General features: G+C 33.8%; 1 protein-coding gene across 5 annotated transcripts in view; it reads left to right on the top strand.

Moving 5' to 3' along the window:
• The window catches only part of LRBA (LPS responsive beige-like anchor protein), a 735,668-nt gene that overhangs the window by 134,192 nt on the left and 574,934 nt on the right, over window positions 1–26,542 (top strand). For all 5 annotated transcript variants that reach the window (XM_082388949.1, XM_082388950.1, XM_082388948.1 and 2 more), the window contains exons 18-22: window positions 5,689–5,781; window positions 7,007–7,115; window positions 7,939–8,020; window positions 10,594–10,717; window positions 11,019–11,211. In XM_082388949.1, coding sequence (XP_082245075.1) covers window positions 5,689–5,781; window positions 7,007–7,115; window positions 7,939–8,020; window positions 10,594–10,717; window positions 11,019–11,211 — 601 coding nt within the window. The remainder of the gene's footprint in view (window positions 1–5,688; window positions 5,782–7,006; window positions 7,116–7,938; window positions 8,021–10,593; window positions 10,718–11,018; window positions 11,212–26,542) is intronic.

The following is a 26,542-nucleotide window of genomic DNA, read 5'->3' as shown; positions in this document are numbered from 1 at the left end:
TGGCATGTGGGATCTAATTCCCTGACAGAGGATCGAACCCTAGCCCTGTGCATTGGGAGCGTGGAGTCTTAGCCACTGGACCACCAGGGAAGTCCCTGTTTGAATTTTAATTTAATTAATTTTGGTCTATGAGGATCTTTGTATGACTTGAATCCTTTAAAATTTATTGAGACTTGCTTTATGGTCCAGCATATAGTATATCTGGGTAAATGTTCCATGCGCACCAGAAAAGTACATGTATTTTGATGTTGTTTTGATGTTTTTGGATGGAGTGTTCTATAAATGTCAAGTAGGCTAAGTTGGTTGATACCGTTTTTCAAATCTTCTGTGCCATTACTGCTTCTTTGTCTACTTGCTCTGTCATTTATTGAGATACGATTATTGAAATCTCTGACTATAAATATGCTTTTTTCTCTTTTTTTTCTTTGTATTTTTATCATTTTTTGCTTAGGTATTTTAACTCAGATATTAAGTGTATCTATATTGAGGATTTTTATGTCTTGTTGGGGAATTAATGCTTTTATAATTATGTTTTTTCCTTTTTTTCCACCTGGAAATGTTTCTTGATCTGAAATCTACTTAGTTTGATATTTATATGGCTAATCCAGCTTTCTTTTGCTCTGTGTTTGCATGGTATATCTTTTTTTCCATTTTAATTTATCTATATCTTTATAGTTAATTGAATTTCTTATGTACACAGTATGATGGCTAATTTTGTGTCAACTGGCTTGGCCGTAGTTCCTTGATATTTGGTCAGACATTATCCTGGATATTTTTGTGAAATCATGTTTTGAATGTGGTCAACATTTAAGTTGGCAGACCTTGAGTAAAGCAGGTTACCATCCATAATGTGGGTGGGCTTATCAAATCAGTTGAAGGCATTAATAAAATAAAAAGGAATTCTGCCAACACAATGCCTTTGGACTTGGGTTGTGTTTTCCTCAATCTCCAGAGTACTTGTCTGTCCTGCAGATTTTGGACTTAGCCTCCATAGTTGTGTGAGCCAGTTCTTTAAAATAAATATCTGTCTCTCTCTGTGTATATACACAACCTGTTGGTTCTCCTTCTATAGAAAACAATGACTGATACACACAGTGTAGTTGGATGTTTTATTTTTTAAAATGTACTCTGAGACACTTAGTCTTTTCATTGTGTTTTGACTATTTACTTTTAATGTAATTATTGATATAGCTTTATTTTCATCTAGTGTTTTATTATTTATTTGTCTCAGTATAATTTTTCCTTTGTTTTTCCTTTGCTTTGTATTTGAATTCTTTTAGAATTCTTTGAAAATTAATTTCTATTAGGTTTTGGATCTATCTCTTTGTGTAAATTTTTATTGGCTGCTTTAGAGATTTCACAGTATACCTAGAGTTAATATTCTGCGTCTTCAAATAAAATATAGAACCACTACAAGTATATTGATACCTTTAAGCTCCACCATTGTTCCTTTTTGTATCTAATGCATCATAAGCCTCTCTAGACAATGTTATAATTTTTAATTTCACTTGTAATATGTAGTTTAAAGAATTTAAGAGGAGATAAAACTTATGTTTATTCAGACATCTACAATTCTTTTAATTCGTGAAGGAAGCATTTCTTGTTTAGTAGTTTTGCTGGAAACATGATTTCTTAGTTTTTCTTCTGAAAATGCTTTTATTTGGCATTTGCCCAAGGATATTTTTGCTGCATGTAGAATTCTGTGTTTCTAGTTTTGTTCTTTCAATACTTTAAACTATTTTCCCGCTGTCTGCGGGCCTCCATGATTTCTAAGAAGAAACCTATGATAAATCAAATCTTTCTTTGCTAAATATAATGTATTAGATTTTTATATTTGCTTTCAGGACACGTTCTTTCATTCTCCCCCAACCATACTCCCCGAAATTTCATTTTCTTTGTTTTTATCACCAAGTCTGAGAAGTTTTATGCTCTTATTTTAAAATATTTTTTTGTTTCAGGTGTATCTTTCTCTTTCATTTTGGATTTCTAGTGACTTGAATATTAGAGGTTTTAATGCACATCTCCTTCAGCTTCTTTTTAGTTTATTTCAATCATTTTTGTCTCTGTTCTTCAGATTTGATACTTTCTATTGATAAAGAAATTTGACATGTATGATAAACTTGATCTTCAAGTTTATAAACTTTTTCTTTGTTTTTTTCTATTTTGATGTTGAGCCCATCATGAAAATTTCAGCTCTTGTACATTTCAGTTGTATAATTTCAATATAGTTAATTTTTATACTTTCTTTCTTTTGATGAGAACTTTATTTTCTGACCACTTAGACTGTGTTTATCTTTACCTTCTGGAGCATAGTTATAATAGCTTTAAAATCTTTGTGTGATAATCGCAAGAATTGCCTATCCCATCAGCATCTGTTCATTGTGTTTTCCCATGAGAAATTGTCACATTTTCTTTATTCTTTGTACATTAAGTGTTTTTTAATCTATCATGGATGTTGTGTTATCTTTTTTTTAAATCAACTCTGGAACTTGTTATGATCTGTTAACAAATGTTGATTTTTTTTGTTTTGTTTTATTTTAGCAAGAAGGGTCAGACTGCAAGTTCTACCTGTCCTTTGTGGATGGTGGTTCTGATGGCACTTCATTTTTAAAACCTCTCTTGTCTTGCTTTGGGTTTTTCTTGTACCTGCACTACTCAGGGATTAGGCTGAGAATTGGGTGATAATTCAGGTCTTCTTTCAATTTAGAATATTAAATTATTATTCTGGTCTGAGTCTGCCCCATACATTGCATCTCTTGGGTCAGTTTAGGGCTTTTGCAGGTTTTTACACAGATTTTGATGATCCTTCTCTCCTGTTGGCTCCTATTCATGACTCTCTCTGGCCTATAAGGACCCATTTTCTTAGTTCCTCTAACCAGAAGGACAGTTTTTCTCAGAATATTTGCTACCTGAACTTCTGACAGAAACGAACTCTGAGACAGGGACCCACTTATGGGTGAGATTTACAAAAGAAAATTGAAAATTGAGACTCTTACCTCTGAAATGGGTAATCTGCAAGTATTAACTCCCCTACACCAATGCACATACTTTTGTTTAGTCTTTGGAGTACTTAGGAGGTTGCTTTTCGTGTTTCTTCTATAGTTGTGGTTCTAATACACAAGATAGAAAGGCTGTATTATCCTTACTCCATCTTGGTTAGTCAAGGTATCTATTAAGTTCTTTGGCCTATTTTTAAAAAAATCCAGTTGTTTGTTTTCTTATTGTTGAGTTTTAGAGTTCTTTGCATATTTTGGATAACAGTGCTTTATCAGATGTTTCCTTTGCAAGTATTTTCTCTTAGTCTATGCCTTGTCTTCTAATTCTCTTGATACAGTCTTTTGCAGAGCAGTTTTTAATTTTAATGAAATCCAGCTAATCAGTTATTTTTATTGTGGATCATGTCTTTGGTGTTGTAAGTAAAAAGGCATCACCATACCCAAGGTCATCTAGGTTTTCTCCTCTGTTGTGTTCTAGGAGTTCTATGGTTTTGCATTTTACATTGAGGTCCATTTTGAGTTAATTTTTTTTTTTAATTTAATTTAATTTATTTTTTAATACAGCAGGTTCTTATTAGTCATCCATTTTATACCCATCAGTGTATACATGTCAATCCCAATCTCCCAATTCAGCACACCACCACCCCCACCCCCTGCAGCTTTCCCCCCTTGGTGTCCATATGTTTGTTCTCTACATCTGTTTCTCAGTTTCTGCCCTGCAAACCGGTTCATCTGTACCATTTTTCTAGGTTCCACATATATGTGTTAATAGACGATATTTGTTTTTCTCTTTCTGACTTACTTCACTCTGTATGACAGTCTCTAGATCCATCCACGTTTGAGTTAATTTTTATGAAGGGTGTAAAGTCTGTGTCTAGATTCATTTGTTGGATGTGGATGTCCTGTTGTTTCAGCATCATTTGTTGAAAAGAATATCTGTTCATTGTCTTGCTTGTGTTCCTCTTTTGTCAAAGATTGGTTGACTAGATTTATGTGGGTCTATTTCTAGGCTCTCTGTTGATCTATTTGTGTACTCTTTTACCAGTACCACACTATCTTGATTACTGTAGCTTTACAGTAAGTCTTGAAGTCAGGTAGCATCAGTAGCACTAATATTCTGTAGGGATAGCCCTGCTTTCATTTCTGATATTAGTAAATTACATCCTTTCTCTTTTTTCTTAGCTTGGATAGAAGCTTACTGATTTTATTGATCTTTTTGAAGAAGGAGCTTTTGGTTTTGTTGATTTTCTCTATTGATTTTTTAAAAAAATTTATTTATTTATGGCTGTGTTGGGTCTTCGTTTCTGTGCTAGGGCTTTCTCTAGTTGTGGCAAGTGGGGGCCACTCTTCATTGCGGTGCGTGGGCCTCTCACTATCGCGGCCTCTCTTGTTGCGGAGCACAGGCTCCAGACGCGCAGGCTCAGTAATTGTGGTTCACGGGCCCAGCTGCTCTGCAGCATGTGGGATTTTCCCAGACCAGGGCTCGAACCCGTGTCCCCTGCATTGGCAGGCAGATTCTTAACCACTGCACCACCAGGGAAGCCCTCTATTGATTTTTTATTTTCTATTTTATTGATTTCTACTCTAATACTTATTATTTTTCTCCTGCTTACTTTGAATTGAATTTTCTCTTCCAGGTGTTCTAGAGTGAAAACTTACGTTATTGATTTCAGATCTTTCTTCTTTTCTAATATATGCATTCAGTGCTATAAATTTTCCTGTAAGCACTGCTTTTGCAACATCCCAGAGATTTTTTTTTTTTAATTTGCAATCTTTTTTTTAAAATAAATTTATTTATTTATTTATTTATTTATTTATTTATTTATTTATTTATTTATTTATTTATTTATTTTTGGCTGTGTTGGGTCTTCGTTTTGTGTGAGGGCTTTCTCTAGTTGCGGCAAGCAGGGGCCACTCTTCGTTGTGGTGCACGGGCCTTTCACTATCGCAGCCCCTCCCGTTGCGGGGCACAGGCTCCAGACGCGCAGGCTCAGCAGCTGTGGCTCACGGGCTTAGTTGCTCCGCGGCATATGAGATCTTCCCAGACCAGGGCTAGAACCCATGTCCCCTGCATTAGCAGGCAGATTCTCAACCACTGCGCCACCAGGGAAGCCCAGTTGATGGTATTTTTGAGGTTAACTATGTCCTTACTGATTTTCTGCCTGCTGGATCTGTCCATTTTTGAGAAGGGAGTTTTGCAATCTCCAACTATGATAATAGATTCATCTGTTTCTCCTTGCAGTTCTGTCAGTTTTTGCCACACAGTTTTAGGCTCTATAGTTAGGTGCATGCATGTTAAGGATTGTTATGTCATATTGGCGAATTGACCCCTTTATCATGATGTAATGCCCATCTTTATCCCTGATAACTTTCCTTACTTTGAAGTCTTCTCTGTCTGAAATTAATATAGCTGCTCTTGCTTTTTGATTAGTGTTAAATTAACATGGTATATTTTTCTCCATTCATTTACTTTTTATCTATATGTGTCTATATTTAAAGTAGGTTTCTTGAAGACAACATGTAGTTGATAAACAAGTTTTTAAATGTCAGAAATGTATATTAAATTCACCCATATCTTACTTGAAGTTTAAAATTATGTGACTATATGAAAAAATATACACGAGTATATCTTAGGTATTTACTTTTGAAATATATACTCATAGTAATTTGTTTTTAATTTTTATTTATTCAGAGTTATCTATAAACTTATGGCATCAACAAGTGAAGGAATCAGAGTACAAGCTCTCAAGGCAATGGGCTATTTTTTAAAACACCTGGCCCCAAAGTGAGTATGCATGAAATCTAAAATGGACTGTTGTATATTACATATTTATTTTATAAATCTTGGGAATAGTATTTACGTTCTGCGGTTCCTCTAGTCTATCTTTTATTTATTTTTATTCATAAAATGCTATATAAATTTAATCCCATTTCTACATGTTAAAAATAAAGTAGGGAACAGGAGTATATTGTTTATGTTTTTATTTAAATTTTCCCTTTTTTTTGTTTATTGTAAGAATACATTTGTATAAGTTGAATTCTAGGTAAATCTAGGTAGGGACTTCATTTCAGGTGGCTTGATCATTATTTGCTTTATACTATAAAGCTAACATAGTAACCTGGTTATTTGTCACATACTGTATTCTGCTATATGTATAACTAAAAACTGAAACTCCCATGTTTCCTTTTGTCTTAGCTGAATGCAGATATTCATGTCCTACCTATTGTTCCTTATACCAGAAATGAACACCACCAAGTTTGTCCAAAATGAACAATTTTGGTGGTAGAAAAGTATTGGTAAACTTGTAATCTTTATTTTGAATCCAGCTGGCTGACTGTAAATAAAGTTTCATTGGAACACAGCCACAATCATTTATTTGCTTGTTATCTATGGCTGTTGATACATTATAACAGCAGTGTTGATTTGTTGCTGCAGAGAACATATGGTCCACAAAACCTAAAATATATAGTATCCAGCCATTTGCAGAAAACATTTGATAAACCCAGGGGTAGAATTAAGTTTGTGATCCTTCAGTTTCTAAAGTTTTGCTTGGAAGTTTAATTTTAGTATTGATATATTTATCTTCACAGTATTCATTTAAAAATTCTCTTGCATGTCTTCTACCTTTTCTTCCACATTGTTTTTCTACTTTACTTCGTCGTCTTTAGATTATTATTTATGGTAGAGCTTAGCTCATGGCTAATGGAGAGAAGCAGCTAGTTAATAAATAATTGTTTTGAAGATTTTGGTGACAGTTTTTGCTGTGCTGTGGCATAGCCAGTCATATTTTTTTAAAACTTTAATTGTGCCTATATATTTGTTGTTTGTATTTCTCTATTAAAGATTTTGTGGCCTTATAAGTTCTAGGTCTAAGAAAATTGGGGGCATTATTGAGTTGGAATTTGTTAATAATGTGAAAAACATTTATGTGTCTCCTTCATCAGCATGCATACTAAATAGTGAATAATAAAACTCTGCATTTGATTTTCTTTTTTCTATGTAATTGCAGAAGAAAAGCTGAAGTCATGCTTGGACATGGATTGTTTTCATTGCTAGCTGAAAGACTCATGCTTCAGACAAATTTAATCACAATGACCACATATAATGTCCTATTTGAGGTAGGAATGTAGTTAGAATTTAACCATCCTAATTTCTTATGAAAATACCTGTATAACTGAGTTGGTAGTGTCTAGATGAAATAAGATCATTTAGGTTTGATGTACAATTTTGAAAGTAGTTATATAAAGGAAATGTGGCTGCATCTTAATAAATCTATTATTCGGTGAATTTCTAAGCAGTGTGGACATCTCTGTTTAAGTATTTTCTCCACTGTATTGACTGTTTGATGTCTCTCTTTTTTTAAAAAATATTTATTTATTTATTTATTTATTTATTTATTTATTTATTTATTTATTTATTTATTTTTGGCTGCGTTGGGTCTTCGTTGCTGCATGCGGGCTGTCTCTAGTTGCAGCGAGCGGGGGCTACTCTTTGTTGCGGTGCATAGCCTTCTCACTGCAGTGGCTTCTCTTGTTGTGGAGCATGGGGTCTAGGTGTGTGGGCTTCAGTAGTTGTGGCACGCGGGCTCAGTAGTTGTGGCTCGTGGGCTCTAGAGGGCAGGCTCAGTAGTTGTGGTGCACGGGCTTAGTTGCACCTCAGCATGTGGGATCTTCCCGGCCCAGGGCTCGAACCTGTGTCCCCTGCGTTGGCAGGCAGATTTTTAAGCACTGTGCCACCAGGGATGTCCGATGTCTCATTTTATAATCCAGTAAAAGTAGAGTTATAGTGTTGAAATTATTTATTCCATATAATGCAAGAGATATTTAGCATGACAATACTGGACTGTATACTTAATGTTGTTTAGTGTTGTGCTTAAAGTTCATAAATAGTGATGGTAATACAGTGATTATGCTAATACAATCTATTGTTTCACTTCTGTAGATTCTTATAGAACAGATTTGTACTCAGGTGATACATAAACAGCATCCAGATCCTGATTCTTCAGTTAAGATACAAAATCCTCGTATGTATTTAACATACTTTTATTTATTTTTTTGATATTTGCTTTTTGTTTTTCCACCTTTATTGTAATATAATTGACATAGAACATTGTGTACTTTTAAGGTGTACAATCTAATGACTTGATATATGTATATGTTGTGAAGTGATTACCACAGTAAGGTTAGTTAACACATCCATCACTTCACACAGTTATAATTTTTTGTGTGTTACGTGTAGTGAAAACTTTTAAGATCGACTCCCTTAGCACCTTTCAGATACATAATACGGTATAGTTGACCGAGGTCTCCAGGTGGTTATACGTTACATACACAGAGCTTATTCACCTTATAACTGGAAGTTTGTACTCTTTGAGCACCTTCTCCCATTTCTCCCACTCCCTTCCTTTTTATACTTTTATAAGTAGATTTTGCTACTAAAAAGGAAAGTCACTGAAGAACCTGAAGTTGGTATTGTTGAAAACACATTGTTCAAATAATATTTCATTATAGCCATTAATATAATACTAGTTTTATTTGTGTTTGATGTTGAATATAACGTCACATTGACTTTAGGTTATGTGGAAATGTTTATATAGAGGTTTTGAAGAATTATATGCATAAGATCTTGGTTTTTTAATATACGTTCAGATTTTTGGTAAAGTTTTGATTGCACTATTTAGTGATGTCAGGCTAAGTTACATGGACCATGAGGTAGCTTTCATCTTAAATTACTGTCAAGTTAAGAATACCAAGTTTGGAATTGAAAAATTTCCATCTTCTTTATTGTTTATGCACTTAGTCTTGGTTAACAGTCTTTTCTTTTGATATTTAGAGTTCTTAAGCACTTATAAAACGTGTACATTTCTCATCTTGCTTTTTAAGATTATTGATATTAAAATAACTGATTTGTAGAGTTTCAGAATTTGATTACTTTTTGTGTGGTGAGTTACGGTCATGTTTGCGGTACTCTATTTCAGTACTAATTTTAAAAACACATGTCACATGGTTAATTTTTCTCAGCCTTTAGGGAGATGTGATGTCATTATTTTAGAGAGTAAAAAAGGAAAATACCTTTATTTTATTTTATTATTTTAAAATATTTATTTATTTATTTGGCGGCAACCGAGTCTTAGTTGTGACACACGGGATCTTCATTGCGGCATGTGGAATCTTTTAGTTGGCATGTGGCATCTTTAGTTGCGGCATGTGGCATCTTTTAGTTGTGGCATACAGGATCTAGTTCCCTGATCAGGGATCGAACCCAGGCCCCCTGCATTGGCAGTGCAGAGTCTTAACTGCTGGACCACCAGGGAAGTCCCTAAAATACCTTGATTTTATATATATAATATAAAATATATTTTATGTAGCTATGGAAAAATGACTTATTAAAGTAAGAATTTTAAAATATATTATCTATGTAATATACTGGCAGAAAAGGTAGGCAGCGTAATGTGGTGTTTAAAAACATAGGACGTCTAGCTTTTCAATCTTGTCTACGTGTCTTAATAGTTATGTGATTTTTGGGTAAATTAATTAATTTAGGTGTTCCTTAGTTTTCTTGTCTCTAAAATGGGGATAATAATAGTATCAACCTATCATTGTATAAGGATTAAATGTATTAATACCTGTATTTTCTTAAATATTGTGTCTCACAATAGTATATCCTCAAAATTAGTGGCTATTATTATCATCATTATCATTATTATGATTATCATCTTTGTAATCATTGTGCAGGTAGAGAATATTTGAATTTGTCATTTGAAGATTCAGAAATTGCTCCTAAAATATCATTAAATTTATGATAAAGTAACTTCATATCTGATATTTTGAACTTGGTGCTTCAGAATCACCAAAAACCTTGGCAAAATGCTGGTTTAGAATTCCTCAATTTTTAATTGGGTAAAACTTTGACATATTATTTAATTTTAAATTCAGGGTTATAGCTGTTTTTGTTTCCTTAAAGTTCCGTATCTCAGTATTAAAAGAATTTCTTTTCTTAAAGTTAGTACTAGAAATTTATACAGCATTATATTTAAGACCATTACGGTAGCAGTTTTATTTGTTCGGGGTGTTAAATAGGTTTTAATTTCCTTTTGTTTTTTTGTATCTAATTTTAGATTTAGAATTATGGAAGCAAATCTTGATAGCTTTTAAAATTCACAATGATAAAGGAAAGAGTATGTGCATAGTATATATTTTGTTGAAGAAGCTGAGAATTTATTCTCTTTTTTCTGAGATTTTGATTATATACATATATTTTTAAGGTCAGTTTTACTAACTGGCAGAGATAAGGGAGAGGTGTTTGCAATTTTACCATCATTTAATCGTTTATAACTTAATTTGATTTATTATAACCTTTTAAAATTTAGCTTTACACATTCTAATGACGAAATTAAAAAATCCCTTTCTTGTTTATGGATGTTTTCTATGTATTGTCAGTCTTGGCTGCAGATGATTTTTTTTATAACACAGAAGAGGATGTTTTCAGTAGACATTTATGTCAGAGAAATGAAAGAAATTGAAATATACTGATGATATTACATTATGAATTTTTTGTAATGTTTTGTTTTTTACTAGTTTATGAATTGTCTTACAGAGATACTGAAAGTAATTGCAACCCTACTTCGAAATTCTCCCCAGTGCCCAGAGAGCATGGAAGTTCGCAGAGCCTTTCTTTCTGACATGATTAAACTTTTTAATAACAGCAGAGAAAATAGAAGGTAAGCAGGATCAGAAAGCATTTATTTGCAATATTCAAGTCTAGATTTGAATAAGCCCATTTTTTCTAAGAAAAGTTGCTTTAAATCCCATGAAATGAATTTTCTATATGCTTTTTTCATTAAGGTATACAAGTAATGTACCATACAGTTAATTGAGCTTTCAATACCACATTGTTTAATTGTTTTCGATGCATAATAAAGCTGGTTGTTTTGTTTATTTTGTTTTAAACTTTTACTTTTTTAGAATTCTTTCAGGTGATTTATTTTTTTAAGTAATTCCAAGTCCTCTTACAATTTTCAGGAGCTTGCTACAGTGTTCTGTGTGGCAAGAGTGGATGCTTTCTCTCTGCTATTTTAATCCTAAGAATTCAGATGAGCAAAAGATAACAGAAATGGTATATGCCATATTCCGAATCCTACTTTACCATGCAATCAAATATGAATGGGGTGGCTGGCGTGTGTGGGTAGACACCTTATCAATCACACATTCAAAGGTAAGTTTTTTAAAATGAAAGTGTATTTTAGCATTTTAAATGTCTGTAATTTTGAGTTTTATTCTTCAACAAAATTTTATACACTTAAAATCAAGGAAAAAAGGCAGATTATTCTCTGGAAATGAAGTGAACAACTAAAAAAGGGAATAACTAAAAAGAAATATAAAGTATTTCCAACTTCTTCTCTATCAAAATAGTTTTTTTCCAAATGTCATTTTCATGCGTGCTTAAGTTGATAAAGTGAAACCTTATAACACAGCATGAAGGAATTTATATTTTCAAGTAGCCATTTTCAAGATATGGTTCTCTGAAATTTGTAGTATTTTGAAGCTTTTTGAACACAAGGTGGCGCACAATATTCAAAGATGAGAAGTTATTTTAGTAGTATAAGGTGGTTGACTAAACAGAAAAAGCTCTGGCTAACTTTGCCTTTGCTCATGTTGCAGTCAGTTAAAGAACTGGTTTGGAAGAATACTAATCTCTCTCTTTTTTTAAACTTAAGCTGGTGTTAGTTAGTTATTTATGTATAGCTTTTGTTTAAAAATATTAATGAAATGTCCTAGACATACAAAAGGTATAAGGAATAATGTACCTACCAGTGTTTATGGAATTGGGTTCCCTATCCCAACTGCTTTGTCTACCATTTTCAACCCCTCTCTCTTCTTCCACTCACCTGAATTTGGTGTTTTCATTATTTCTATGTCTTATTTATGTTTTAACTATACAAACACACAGACACACAGACAACACACTAAAGAATTTTATTTTTCATGTGTATACTTAATATGAATGGTATTGTATTAAATGCATTTTCCTGCAACTTTCTGTTTTTACTTATCATTGTTTGAGATTCATCCATACTGACCAACGTAGTTGGTCAATTTTCTCAATTGTATGTATTCCATGGTATGACTTTATCTGCTTACCAGTTGATGAGCATTTTTGATGCGTTTTGTATATATTGGGAAGTTTCTCTCTCTATATGTTCCTAGAAGTGGAATTGATGATTTGTAGGGTGCAGATGTTAAACATTACAAGGTAATACAATTCCTTTTCCAAAGTGGTATATCAGTTTACATTCTTGCCAGCAATGTATAAATTCTCATGGCTTCATATCACCTTATCACTTGTTATGGCTAGAGTTTAAAAAAATTTGCAAATTTGATGAATTTTAAATGCTGTGTTTCCATAATATTAATTTTCATTTTTTTGTTGTTTTGTGGGAGTTCTTCATGTATTCTTGGTCTTAATCCTTTGCTACCTATATTGTTTATGAATGTCTTCTGTCAATTTGTTGCTTGTCTGTTTATGTTTGGAGTTTTATGTTTGTGTCTTCTGAGGAAATTTTACATTTCAAGTAATTAATGTAGTAAAATTTATTAGTTTCTATTATGGTTTATGGTTTTTACATCTTGTTTAAGAACGCTTTCTATATATACACAGAAGGAATATAGTTAACAAATAAATATTAATATTAATTATAAATTGACTAGAAGGATAAAGAACAGAATTGATAAATTTGGTATATCTTTAAATGCTTTATTGACTATCATAGTTATTACTCTGGAATATTTTGCCATTCTATTGGAATATATTGTCATTTCCTAAATATATGTTTTTGGGTGTTTGAATAACTTTTAGCTATTTGTAAGTACTTAAGAGTTATTCATTCTTCTTCCTCCTTCAGTGAGAGGAAGGTGTGTTACTATCATAAGGATTTACAAAGATATCGTAGATTGGAAGATATTACTCTACAGATTTATGTTTGAGAATAATCCAGTGCTAAATGAGGCAAAGATGTGATTTTATAAAATGGCTTTGTTTTAGTCACTACATTTTTAAGCTGACCAGTTTATTCTAAGGCAGGGTTCAGCCAAGCATGGCCTGAGGGCCAAATCTGGCCTGGCCTGTTTCTGTAAATAAATTTTTATTGAAATACAGCCACCTGTATTTATTTATGTATTTTCTAAGACTGCTTTCATGTTAAAAGCATTGAGTATTTGTGACAGAGACTCTTTGGCTCCCAAGCCTAAAATATTTACTATTTGGCACTTTACAGAAATACTTTGCCACCTCTTGTCTAACTTATTTTACTTTGTGCTGATGCCCAGTTATTCTGGTTTCGGTTGTAGTGGGCTATTGCAGTCTGGACTGATTTTCTGCTAGTATTATTTTTCCCTTTATAAGAGATAATGAGAAAAACGGTTGAGTTTTGGTTTCACGTTATTTGGATTGGGCTTCAGGTATATCTGGGAGAATTCTCAGTTAAGGAAGTGCCCATATAAATTAGATTTAAAAAATTTTCTACATATTCTATGTTAATTCAACACTTTTATATGCACTCCAGTTTGTCCTGTCCTTAGGAAGAATGGCTAAAGGAATGTAACCTTTAGATCAGTAATTCTTGAAGTACAGCCTGAAGACCTTGGGAGCCCAGGAGACCATTTCAGGGAGTGGTGAGGTCCTCCTTTTCCAGCTACATATCTAGTTAGAGGATGGATTTTTTTCATGTACTGCAACCAAAACAGTATAATACAACAGATTGAATACAAAAACAGATATTAGAGTGTAGCCATCTTCTATTAAACCAGAATTGAAAGAGATTTGTAAAAATATGAAATAATAGCATTCTTCTCATTATTATTATTATTTTTGTTTTGAAAAAGTCACTTTTCAAAAACTGTGTTGTTTATATTAACATATACTGGGTTTATTGCTTTTTTGAAATGAATTAATATTTGTAAAATTTCGTAGTTTTAATTTCTAATATGGTAACTAGTAATAGACATACCCCATATAAATAAAGATTTTTGGGAGGTACCAGTACTTTGGATCCTGAGACTAAAATGCTTGAGAACTGCTGAAATCATAGGCTATTTAGGTCCAATAGCCTAGTCTCATCCACAAAACAAAAGAGTCGGACTTGGAGAAATCTCAGGCACCTTTGAGCTATTGAGCATTTATGGCTAAATATTATATCCAGTCACCAGTCTATTTGTGTAAGTAATGAAGAGAACATGGGCTTTGGAGACAGGATAGTCCTGGGTTTGAATTCTGATTTATAGTAATTTTTAGTTATGTAAACTCAGAGAAGTTTCTAAACTTTTCTTAACCATTGATGTCTCATCTAAAAATGGTAAATGTGGTAATATATGTGTATATCTGAAGTTAGGAGTTAATGAGTGAAATCACAGAAAATAGAATTAAATGACTATTTTCCTTTGTTACAGTTCTATCATTCCTCCTGTTAATTCTTTTGTTCTCATTCTTACTGCCAGCATACTAGTTAAGGCCCTAGTCACTTCATGTTTGTTATAAATACAGCTTTTAAAATGAAGAATTAATTACATCCAAAATAATTTGCATGGCATATATGCTATGAAGTGTTATAAAGGAAACTATGTGACTACCCAACTTAAAAAAGGTTCTCCCTTTCTAACACCCACCCTCCTCACCCCAAATCTAATCACCATTTTGAATTAGTGTTTATTATTCCCTTCTTGAAAAAGTTAAAAAAATATATTCCTAAATAATATAATCTCTCATTTTACCTGTTTCTGTATTTTATGAAAGGGACGTCATACTGTGTGAACTCTAGCGTTACTTATTTTTTCTCATCAAACCTTTTGTCTCTAAGATTCTTTTTTATTGTTACATATAGCTTTGCTTCATTCATTTTCACTGCTATGAATAATTCAGGTGCTCAAAGGCAAAGGTTTTAATACCCCCCTTCTCTCTCCTCTCTCTCCTTCTCCCCTACCCTCTCTCCCCCCACTTCCTCACTCCCTCTCTTCCTCCTACCTTCTCCCTCTTCCCAATCTCCAGCTAATCACCACCCAACCCCCTGCATTGGCATTGACTGTGGGTATCTGGTAGAGTCTGTGCTACCCTCTATCACTGCCTAGCTAGCTTGCTCCCTCTTTGCTTATTTCTCTTTTTCTTCTTTTAGCCACCATCTCCTTCTTTCCCATCCCTCTCCTTCTCTTTCTTTGTTTTTCCCTCCAGTGTTCCTCCACCCTTTCTGTACCCCCATCTTCTCTCTCCCCACCCCTCCCCCACCTCTTCTTTTTCTCTGTTTATATTTGTTTTTTCTCTGCTCCCCCCCCCCCCCCGCCCGCCCCTGCCGTCTGTTGGTCAGACCCTCCATGGGCTCTCTTACTCATTTTCAGTCACTCTGTGTCTAGGTCTTACTCCAGTTGCCCACCTCTTTTCTTCCCCTTTCTACCCTTATGTTTCCTCTTTTTGTTCTTAACACTCCTCCCTTTTGTTTTTCCTGTCTTCTTCTAGTTGAGTACCTTCAGGTTTACTACGAAAGATAGACAGATGAATCAGGAACAGATCTTATCCTGAAAGAAGTTACTTTCTAATATGGGAGATAATACATGTACTGAAAGACAGGGCAGGAAGGAATAAGTGTCCTAGAAGAGAGATTCACAGTGAAAGGAGAGGGCCTTTGAGAGGTTTGTAGAATGGATGTCATTTGACTACAACCTTGAAGGGTAATAAATAAGATTTGGGTACGTAGAGACTGGGGTGATGAGAATCACTGGGGGAGGAATTGGCATAAGCAGAGGTGCGTGGATGATGTCACTGAGGGAAAAGCATGTGGAATTGTTTGGTTTGCTTGGGGGGGTGTAAAGTACATGAAGAAGAGCAGTAATGTGTCATATAGGAAATGTAGACTAGTATTTATTTAAGCAAGTATGATCCTGTAATAGCTCTCATATTATATTGTTGGTCAAAAGTGGCTGTGAATTGTAAGCTCTCAGCAGGGATGAAGGGTTTTATACTTCGTCATATCTCCCGTAGCTGTGCATAGTGCTGAGTGCTTGGCAGTTGCATGTTAAATATTTGTTTCAGGAAGGAGGAGGAAGAACCACACCATCATTGTTTAGGGCTATTTGGTTCCACTGTCATGTGGCGCCATGCCACCCTGTGTGTGCCTTAGCGCCTCAGTCTTCTCTTATCCACGATCCAGGAAATAGCTGTAGCAGCTGTCTTTAAATTACTTACGTCAGAATCTGTGTCTATGTCTATCTGAGTCTATGTCAGAATCACACACAGTATGTTTTAGGGATCATCTCATCAGAGGAACTTGGGATGTACATCTTATAGTTTCTTGGACCCCACCTCAGAATCTTAATCTGAATCTCGTGGTATGTTCCTAGAAATCTGCATTTTAAAATAAGTCCTTCTTATGCACTCTAAATTTTGAGGGCCCCTCAGATTGTACAGGGAAAATTATTTTGACTTTTATAAAATTATCCCCTTCCCACTTTCACACTAAGATGCTAATAATAATATACTCTTTAGAAAGCATAATGAAGATAGAAGAATTCTATGTAAATTAAATATGGACCCCAGTTATCACCCCTTAATACATTTTTCATGATAAAGGAAAATGTATTTTTTCTTTCTGGGGGCATATTTTAAGTCACAGAAAATGTTAAAGGAAGAAATATAAACTACTTTTCTTATGAAGTATCTGAAATCAGTATTTTTTAGACTCAAATTTATACACAACAAACCCAAAACAGGCTTTAAGTTTTCTGTGTGAATTTATATATATATAAAATTAGTTCATATTTTTCTTTACTCCAGTGACTTAGGGCTTTAAACAGATCTTAAAACCTTTGCAAGGAAAATAGTTACTTTACGGAGAGGCTTCTTTTGCCTACTTTGAGCCAAGAACCAGTCTTTGACTCAAGTTTTAGGATTACAGTTATAAAATGGAGTAAACACTGATTAAGTTCATTGTAGAGTGTTTTGTCTGAGTAAAACTGCACCTGTCCCTTTTTGCTGTTAAAGTATACTTTAAAGAATAAGTGCTAAAGCTTTACGTTACTCTATGAGGGGGAAAAGAAAAACTTAAAGTTACAAGTTGCTTCTTGTGATTTTCACCTTTAATTTTAATGTTTCATGTTCAGTTTTATTTCTCTTGTATGAATTTTCTTCATTGATTAAAAAGCTTTTTTTCTCTTTAATGAAGTTTATATAAAGTAATTTGAATGTAGCTATGTTAATTTTTTTTGAATTTTAATATCTTGATACCTGTTTTTAAAGTAAAATGGAAAACTTACAGTCTAAAGCTCTTCAAATCAATATTTAATAAAGTTTAGGATGGAGCTGAAGTGATTCAGTAAGTAGGTGAACAATTTGTAGCATGCTGTTAAAAGTTCTGCTGAAATTATTGGAACCAAATTTTTTTCTCTGAAGATATTAATTCTAAAGGTTTACAAATATTTTAATGCATATAATACTGAAGTAATGTATATTTTTTCCTTTTTGCAGTCATTTAAAATCTTAGTATCACAAATTTATAACATGGTTCTTCATAAAGAACTGGTGTGTAAAAAACTAACATTGCAGAATTGGATAGCTTTTGCAGAGTTACATCAGGATACATGTAGCTGCTATAAAAAGCCAAAGAAACTCAATTGCAATTTTATTGTCCAGTTTGATAGATATCCTGCCACCTTTGTAGCAGGGAAGCTGTTTGTCACTGTATCCCTCTCCTCCAACAGCTGAACTAGGTTTTATAAGCAGTAATGGGCTCTTCTAGTGTAACTGTACTTTGTGTGTTTTCTAGGTTTTTATTATTCCTCTTTTTCTTTACCTTTTTTTAATGCTTCAAATTGAACATTATCTTGAGTAATTAAATAACACTGTTTTCACTTGGTACGCTAAAATGCTTCTACTCTTTAAATGAAATTTAGATTAAGGCATTTAATATATTCTGAATTGTAAGAACTGTCCAAAAACATTTTTTTCTAAACAGATAAAACTAAAACTGTGTTTTGTCTAGGCGGCCTATATTGCCAAGGTAGAATCGATCTATGACTTAAAATAATCAACAAGTAAAAGTTTTTTTCACTTGACTTAAAGATATAATATGACTTAGATTTTTTTCCCCAGATGATAAATTTGGGGTAAAGTATTTAGCTATCTTGGATTATTTACATTATCTTTAGATTTTATTTGCTGTTAACAGTCTGATGAAATGGCTTAAACATAAATGTCAGTCATTTTATATAAGAAGAAAGTACAGTTTAGGTTGGGTAAAAAGCATGTGGAAATCAGTTTTGTTAGAATTCTGTAAGTGGTTTCTTAAAAGTATTTGTAAAAATCACAAGCTATAAACTGGCAAATATAAACATGCATGTGTTTGTATGTGTGAGTTTATGGTGTCTATGTAATAAAATTAAAAACTACGTATTCTTTTAAGAAATTTCAAGAGTTATAAAATTTTCATATTTCATGGATTATCAGTATTTTATACTTAATTGCTACAGTATTCGTTGGCTTCAAATTTTTTAAACAAATAGTATTTATTGTTTTTTAATTTTTACAATAATATGTGCTCATTGTAGGAAATGTGGAACCTACTACAAATGTATACACACAAAATCCAGAAATCACCTCTTATCCAATCACCTGTGCATGACTTAATATTTTGGTGCAAGACTTTCCAGTCTTCTGTTCTGTATATAAATATACACATACATATAATTATTTTCTTATAAAACTATCATACTTATGATATTTTACAGTACTCTTTTAATTAATGATATACTTCTTACATGAATTTAATGGCTGCATATTATTAGGTATATGTATATTGCGTAATATTATGGAGAAGTAAAGTTAAGAGCAAAAGCTGCAGCTTTGATGTAACGTTTGAATGCTATCAGACCACATGTAATTCGAGGAAGGAATGATTGAGTAAATGATTCAAGTTTACTTTTCATATTCTGGTGTTCTCCAAAATTTTATTTGGAAAAATTGGTGGAGGTGATATTTTAAAAATCTACTGAGTTGTATTATAGTGTATTGCATATGCACTATAGGTTAATTTTCCCTTGTTTTTGAGCAGTGATGAACCTGCTCCTATATAACTGTCTCTTATTTTGTAGGATAAATTCCTAAAATTCGAGAAGAAGGAGTCTGCACATGTTTTTAAAAGTTTTAGTAGGTATTGCTAAGTTGCTATCTAAAAACTTGTGTGTGAATTTATATTCTAGCTTTGCAGGAGAGTACCTGTCTGGATTGTTCTTAAGAAAATAAAATTGGTCAAGATGAATCTTTGTAAAAAAGAAAAGATTAGTAAGTTAGTAGCTGTGTGATATTACTTTATGTCGCTATGCTTCCTCTCTTCATGCATATAAAATGAGGGTTATACTACCTGTCTTTTTAGGGTTGCTCTGAAGATTGTCTCAATATATGCCAGATGCTTAAAATAGTATACAGTAAGCATTCTGTGTATCTCAGCTGTTGTGCAAGTATTTAAAAACATATCTCGTATTGCCCATCAAAATGAGCTTAACGTAGTATTTATTACATGTATATTTTTAGGCATGTTGTGGAATAGGGAACAATTATTGATTAGATGGACATTTTCATACTTTAAAGAAGTTGGAGGGAAGAATATTTCTTTAAGTAAATTTCTTTTAAATTAATTATAGAATGTTTCCATGTGTTAGTATTATTTATAGAGATTAAGAGAATACTAAGTTGGTTGGAAGGCATTTCTTTAAATTGCATCCTCACTTGGTGTTAATAAGGAAGTGTCGTTCAAAAATCATTTTATGAAAGAGTAAAGTTTGTTTTTATATTTACTAGCATTGCTTACTAAAAGAGGTGAGCTTCAGACCAAAAGTTGCAACTTTGATGTAACATCTGAATATCAGACCACTTAAAATTCTGGGAAGAAATAATTGAGTGAATTAATTTGCTTATCATATTCTGGATTTCTCTAAAACTCTGTTCAGAAAAATTAGTGGAGGTAATTTTTAAAAAAATATATTGAAATTAATTTAAAATGTAGTTGAAGAGAACCAGACTCAGACAATAGTTAAAGCAGTAAAATTAGATTTTATTCAGGAACTCTTGTAATAGGGGGAAAAAAGACCTAAGTGTAGAGATTGGCTTAATTCTGAATACAAGGAGAAATGGGGATTTTATAGCCACGGAGCAAGGTAGGAATGGGGGGAAGGGCTTCAGTAGATGGAAATTTAATAAGAGGAAACATGTGGGGTGGGGGAGATTCTGGTTAACCGGACTTTAACAGGACTCTTGCTGAAGACAGGCCAGGCTGATTAGATATCACCTGGGAGATGGTGGGCAGTGAGGAACTGATCAGATGTCAGTGTGAACAGATATTGAGGATGGGGGATTCTCTCTAAAGTGACCTAGGATTCTTGCTGAAACTCAGAGCTGTAGGTCTGACGAGGACAGAGGGCCCAGGTGAGACGAGGATTCAGAGCAACCTTACTAAAATTTGGTTCCGGAGAGAGTGTTGGTCAATATAAACAAAAATACAATTGTATTACTTTTAAATTTGTTTTTTCCCCTTCCTTGGCAGTTTGTATATAGGTATGTCCCATTTTTTGTTTTTCTTTTTTTTTTTTTTTGTAGTGGGTTTATTTTAAGCTACATATAAGTGGAATAGTAGGATTTACAAGTCAAATTCATTAGAAAATAATTTTTTGATTTGTCTGTGTTAAATCACATAGTTGCCTTTTAAAAAGAATTTTTATTTATTTATTTGGCTGCGTTGGGTCTTCGTTGTGGTGCGCGGGCTTATTGCAGTGGCTTCTCTTGTTACGGAGCACGGGCTCTAGGCGCATGGGTTTCAGTAGTTGTGGCTCGCGGGCTCTAGAGCGCAGGCTTAGTAGTTGTGGCGCACGGGCTTAGTTGCTCCTCGGCATGTGGGATCTTCCCGGACCAGGGATAGAACCCATGTCCCCTACACTGGCAGGTGGATTCTTAACCACTGCGCCACTAGGGAAGTCCCACATAGTTGCCTTTTAAGCAGTGAATAAATAAAGCTTGCCCTTACCTGTATGATAAAATTTTGATCCCTTCTTATGGTTCACAAAGCCTTTAGTAGTCCGTTACCTCCTTGCTGTTGACACTGCTTACGCTATTTTTATTGCTCATCACTCCTAGAAATGCTTTAATGTTACTGCTTTACCAAATAACTTCAGTGTCTTAAGTGAACCATGTTCTTTCACCCTCCATTCTTACACATACCTTCTTAAATTCCTTCTGCATGGCATCTCCCCTTGCTCTTAATCCTTTTGTTTCCTCCATGAGTAATCATTAATGAAGACCAAACTTAAATGTCAGCATCTTCTTGGTACTTCCATTTATTTCTAGGTACAATTAAGTAATTTCTGTATACTGCCAGTAGTATCTTGTATATATCTCTAAATTACACTTTGAATTACTTGAAAAAGTCTTTAAAACATTCCCAAAGGGCACACAAAAGGCATCAACAAATGGAAAAACATATTTCCTAGAATAGGAAGACTGAACATCATAAAGTTATAATAACTTAACATTTCTTTAGGTTATTTTATAAAGTTAATGAAATCCCAAGAAAATACTAATTAATCATTTTTCTTTTGGTGGAGAAAAAACAGAGTAAGCTAATTATTAAGGAAATGTAAGACAAAATAAACAAGTAAAAATATCCAGGAAGACTCTGTAAAGAACAGTGAGGGGGACTAACTCTACTGAATACTAAAATACATTACCAAATGTCAATAATTTAAAAAATGTAGTATTGACACATGAAGAGATAGGCTGACCAGGGGAGTAGAAGAGAAAGTCCAGAAATATACAAAGTTCCATATAAGACTTTAGTATATTATAAAGGGAAAACTTGAAGTATTCCGTAAATATTGTTGGGATAATAGAGGATTCATCTAGGGAGAAAAAAAAGTTGGAGTACGAAGAAATTCAACATATGGATCAATTAAATGGGCTGTGATGGGGGTGGAGGGAGAAACAAAAGTACTTGAAGAAAACACAGATAATTCCTCTGTAACCTTGGAGTGTGTAAGAAATTTCGAAGTATAATTTAGAATCTAGAACCATTAAAGAGAAAAAAAAGACTAATTTTTTTACTACATTAAAACATACAAAATCCTTTGTGACCAAAACCCAAACAATACCATAAGCAAAAGTCAAAAGGCAAATGACAAATTTGGGAAAACTGTTTAGGACCAGAGCAAAGATAACATTCCTAATATATAAAGTGCTCCTAGAAATAGATACAAAAAGACAGACTAATAGAAAAATGAATGAAAGACATGATCAAACAACCCATAGAAAACTAAGTAAAAAGTACTTTAGATTTATGAAAAGACACTTCGTAAGGGACTGTAAATTAAAACTATCCTGAGATAGTTCATCAAGATATATTAAGTGACAAAAGAAAGTGTGGAACAGTGTGTATAGTGGATATTAGTGAGTTAAACAAGTGGGAAAGTGAGAATTTGTATTTGTATGTATATGCACAAAAATACTCTGGAAAGATACATAAGAAATTAATAACTGATTACCTGATTGTTGGGGAATTGTACAGGTGAGGACCAATGGTGGGAGGGAGACTTTTACACTATATACTGTTTTATATTTAAATCATGTGAATTGTAGGACTTTCCTGGTGGCACAGTGGTTAAGAATCCGCCTGCCAATGCAGGAGACACGGGTTCGAGCCCTGGTCTGGGAAGATCCCACATGCCACGGAGCAACTAAGCCCGTGCGCCACAACTACTGAGGCTGCAGCTCTAGAGCCTGCGAGCCACAACTACTGAGCCTGCATGCCACAACTAGTGGGCCTGTGCGCCTATAGCCTGTTCTCTGCAACAGGAGAAGCCACCACAAGGAGAAGTCCGCACACTGCGTTGACGAAGAGTAGTCCCCGCTCACTGCAACTAGAGAAAGCCCACGCACAGCAACGAAGACCCAGTGCAGCCAAAAATAAAAATAAATAAATGAAAAAAAAAATCATGTGAATTGTAGAGGAGAAAAACTTTTCCTTGACTGTCTTAAGGTCCCTGGCAGGACATGAAAATTAAACTAACAAAGAGAGATTATTAGGAGAAAAGCATGTGAATTTATTTAATATGTTTTACATGAAATGGGAGTCTTCATAAGGAAGTGAAGACCCAAAGAAACGGTTAAGCCTGAGCGTTCTTATACTAGGTTTGATGAAGGGTGGAAAGTCGTGGCAAAGCGTGGGAGGACAAAGGGTATGAACTAAGAGTAGTAAACTGGGGGAAAATCATCAAGGCCTGTTTATTCGGATTCCTCTCGGTGTACTTCTGTCTTTGAGATAAGGGTGCTCTTTTCCTCTGGGCTATAGGTACCTCTCAGTAAGAAGCTTCAGGGAGAAGGGGGAGATGAGTCCTTCTAGAACCTGGTGTTTCTATGATTTGCTTCAGGGAGGATGAAAAGGTCAGAGAGTCTTTTCTATACCTAACTGTTTCTCAAATTCCTTCATCTTAAAATAGTGTGCCAATGTGCCATATTTTGGGGTAGTGTGTTCTGAATGCAAAGTATACTACCTATTCAAAAAATGTTTTTGAGCTTATTACATGATGAGTGTATAGTGCTTATTACATATGTGACTTGTTTTCCTCACGGGATTGTTTCTTTTTGTCCTTTGTTATCAAATGTATAATGTTGTTTTCATAACTAATTCTTTTAGGCAGTTTTCTCAGGATAACCTAGGCGATATGCTTGATATCCCTCCAGTCAGGTCGTATTAGGGTAGCATTTAAGTGCTTAGGTTTGACCAGAACATTTAGATTTGTAACCAGGGTACTTTGCATAAAATAGATCAGTAAATATGTATAAGCTTATAAATATTTATAATTTGATTTTAACTGTTATATCTTTTATACCATTATTGTTGTAAGCTGTTGCAACAGAGTCTCTATAAAAGATCTCCTGTTGTGTGGTGGTGACCATTTTGAGCTATGCTTATTGATATTCCATATGGGAAGATTCAGCTATTTTTATTTTTATTATTTTTTTAATATTTATTTATTTGGTTGCACCGGGTCTTAGTTGTGGCAGGTGGGCTTCTTAGTTGTGGCATGCGAACTCTTAGTTGCAGCACGCATGCGGGATCTAGTTCTCTGACCAGGGATTGAACCCGGGTCCCCTGCATTGGGAGCGCGGAGTCCCATCCACTGCGCCACCAGGGAAGTCCCTCAGCTATTTTCAAAGAAAAATATATCTTATTTATCAACTGTGGAAAACTTGGTAACCTAAGAATTAGAAGTTAGCATATCATATTCAGCTGGTATTTCCAAAGGAAAATAACATACAATGAAACAGATGTATTTGCTTCCAAAAAGAAAGCCAGTTCCTAAACATTGCTAACATTTAAAACAGTCTAAATTTTACAGGTTAAATTTTTTAATACATGGATTAATAATGTTAATCTCTTGATATATTGCATTCATCTTTTATCTCCTAATCAGTAAATTTGAATGTCAGTTAAGTTGAAAGTAATGGCTGAAAAAATGTTATAGTTATTAGCTCATGAGTATCTTTAGTAGTTTATAGAAGTACTTTCCAAACGTTACAAACAGCTATAGATTAGCTATCTAATGATTGTGATCATTAATAACTAGTCTTTTAGCTGAGTAATTTAGAACAGAATCTGGTATTTAATTAGGAATTATCAGTCACAAATACCTTTAGGAGAACGGTATTAAAAAAAATAACAACAGTGATAATTACTCAGTTGCCATTTAGCTTTTCGACTATTGGAATAAGTTAAAAGGAGATTTAAAAATCAACTTCAAAAATGTAAAAGCATTTCTAATATTCATATTTACAAAAGAAAGAGTTGGTCTGCTTAGGAAAGACAAAGCACTATTTTGGAACAGATTTGACTGCAAATCTGTTTATCACAAAAGGAAATATATTCCTTGTGGCACATTAAGAATGTACTTTATGAAACTGTACATTGCTTTGAATTGAAATATGTATTATAGAAATCATCTTCTTGTGCTTGAAAAATTAATGTTAAATACTATCTTTTAACCTATCTTTTCAAATGGCCAGTTGAAAGTTTGTCTGCTGGTTATGAATGTAGTTAGAATTGAGAAAGAAATATATTACACAGACTTATATTTCACCTTAGAATGAATGGTCTCTTATCAAATGGTTGAAAGACTAGCTATGATGACAGTCATGGAAGTTGTAACTTAAGTGAATACTAGTAAGAGCATCATGGAAACAAATCTTTAAGAGAGAGTTTGTGATAGCAAAAATATGTATCTTCTTTTGGCCCTGAAGGGGACATGAAAATCCAAGAGGAATTCCTCAGATTGTTTATAAACCAGCAGGAAAGATCAGTTCTTTATAATTGACTATATGCTATTGCTACAGAAAGGTATTATGAAACTTTTGTTTCTATGATACCACTACGTTAGTAACCTTAATAAAAGCATTAACATAAAAGTGTGAATGAATTTTTTTAGGACTCTTATCATTTTACACATTTTTTTCTGTTAAGTTTGTATCCTATTACCTAATAATAAAAAAATATATATAGTAGTATTTAGACATAAGTTTTGGAAATGTCCATTAAATCCCTGTTTTACATCATTTTAGGATGATGATTGACATTCATCATAAAAATACATTGGGCAGGTATAGTCATAGGATTTTGAAATTTTACTGTACTGTTTTAACATCCTGAATGAGTTTTATAGTGGCAGTAATGTAGGTTCTAACTCTTCAGTTTCAAGTCTGTTTTATTCATTCTTCAAAACAGTGCTTTAGTATTGGAGCATACTTGGTTTTGAAATGGATTGCAATGTTTTTGCTGATATTAGTTGAACTAGGGAGGTGGCAGTCCCCCCTCACATTAGGAGTATCACTTGGTCTTGTCATCGGATGAAAAGTTATCCTTACTCTACTAATTATCTAATGTCTCAGTTTATTTAGATTTATTTTTAATTTCAGTCACTAAAAGTTTTATTTTTTTATTTGCGTTCTGCCGCGTCAAACTGTTGATTTTTACTTATGTGTTTTTCCAGACATTTGCAATGGTTCTGTTTCTATAACTTGGTACTTTGTGATGTTGGCTCAGAATACACTTACATTGTTAAAACATTTGTGATTCTTTACACTTAATGCCCCTGTTTCATCTTTCATTATTATTATTATTATTATTTATAAATTTATTTATTTATTTTATTTTTGGCTGTGTTGGGTCTTCGTTGCTGCTCACGGGCTTTCTCTAGTTGTAGCGAACGGGGGGCTACTCTTTGTTGTGCTGCTTGGGCTTCTCATTGTGGTGGCTTCTCTTGTTGTGGAGCCCAGGCTCTAGGGCACGTGGGCTTCAGTAGCTGTGGCATGTGGGCTCAGTAGTTGTGGTGCGTGGGCTTAGTTGCTCTGAGGCATGTGGGATCTACCCGGACCAGGGCTCGAACCCATGTCCCCTGCATTGGCAGGCGGATTCTTAACCACTGCGCCACCAGGGAAGTCCTCATCTTTCATTATTTTTAAAATTTATTTA

The sequence above is a fragment of the Balaenoptera borealis genome, assembly GCF_965194805.1.
Source record: "Balaenoptera borealis genome assembly, chromosome: 4".
Lineage (NCBI taxonomy): Eukaryota > Metazoa > Chordata > Mammalia > Artiodactyla > Balaenopteridae > Balaenoptera > Balaenoptera borealis.
Note: the sequence above shows the minus strand (reverse complement) of the source record. Positions and strands in the feature narration are given on the sequence as shown.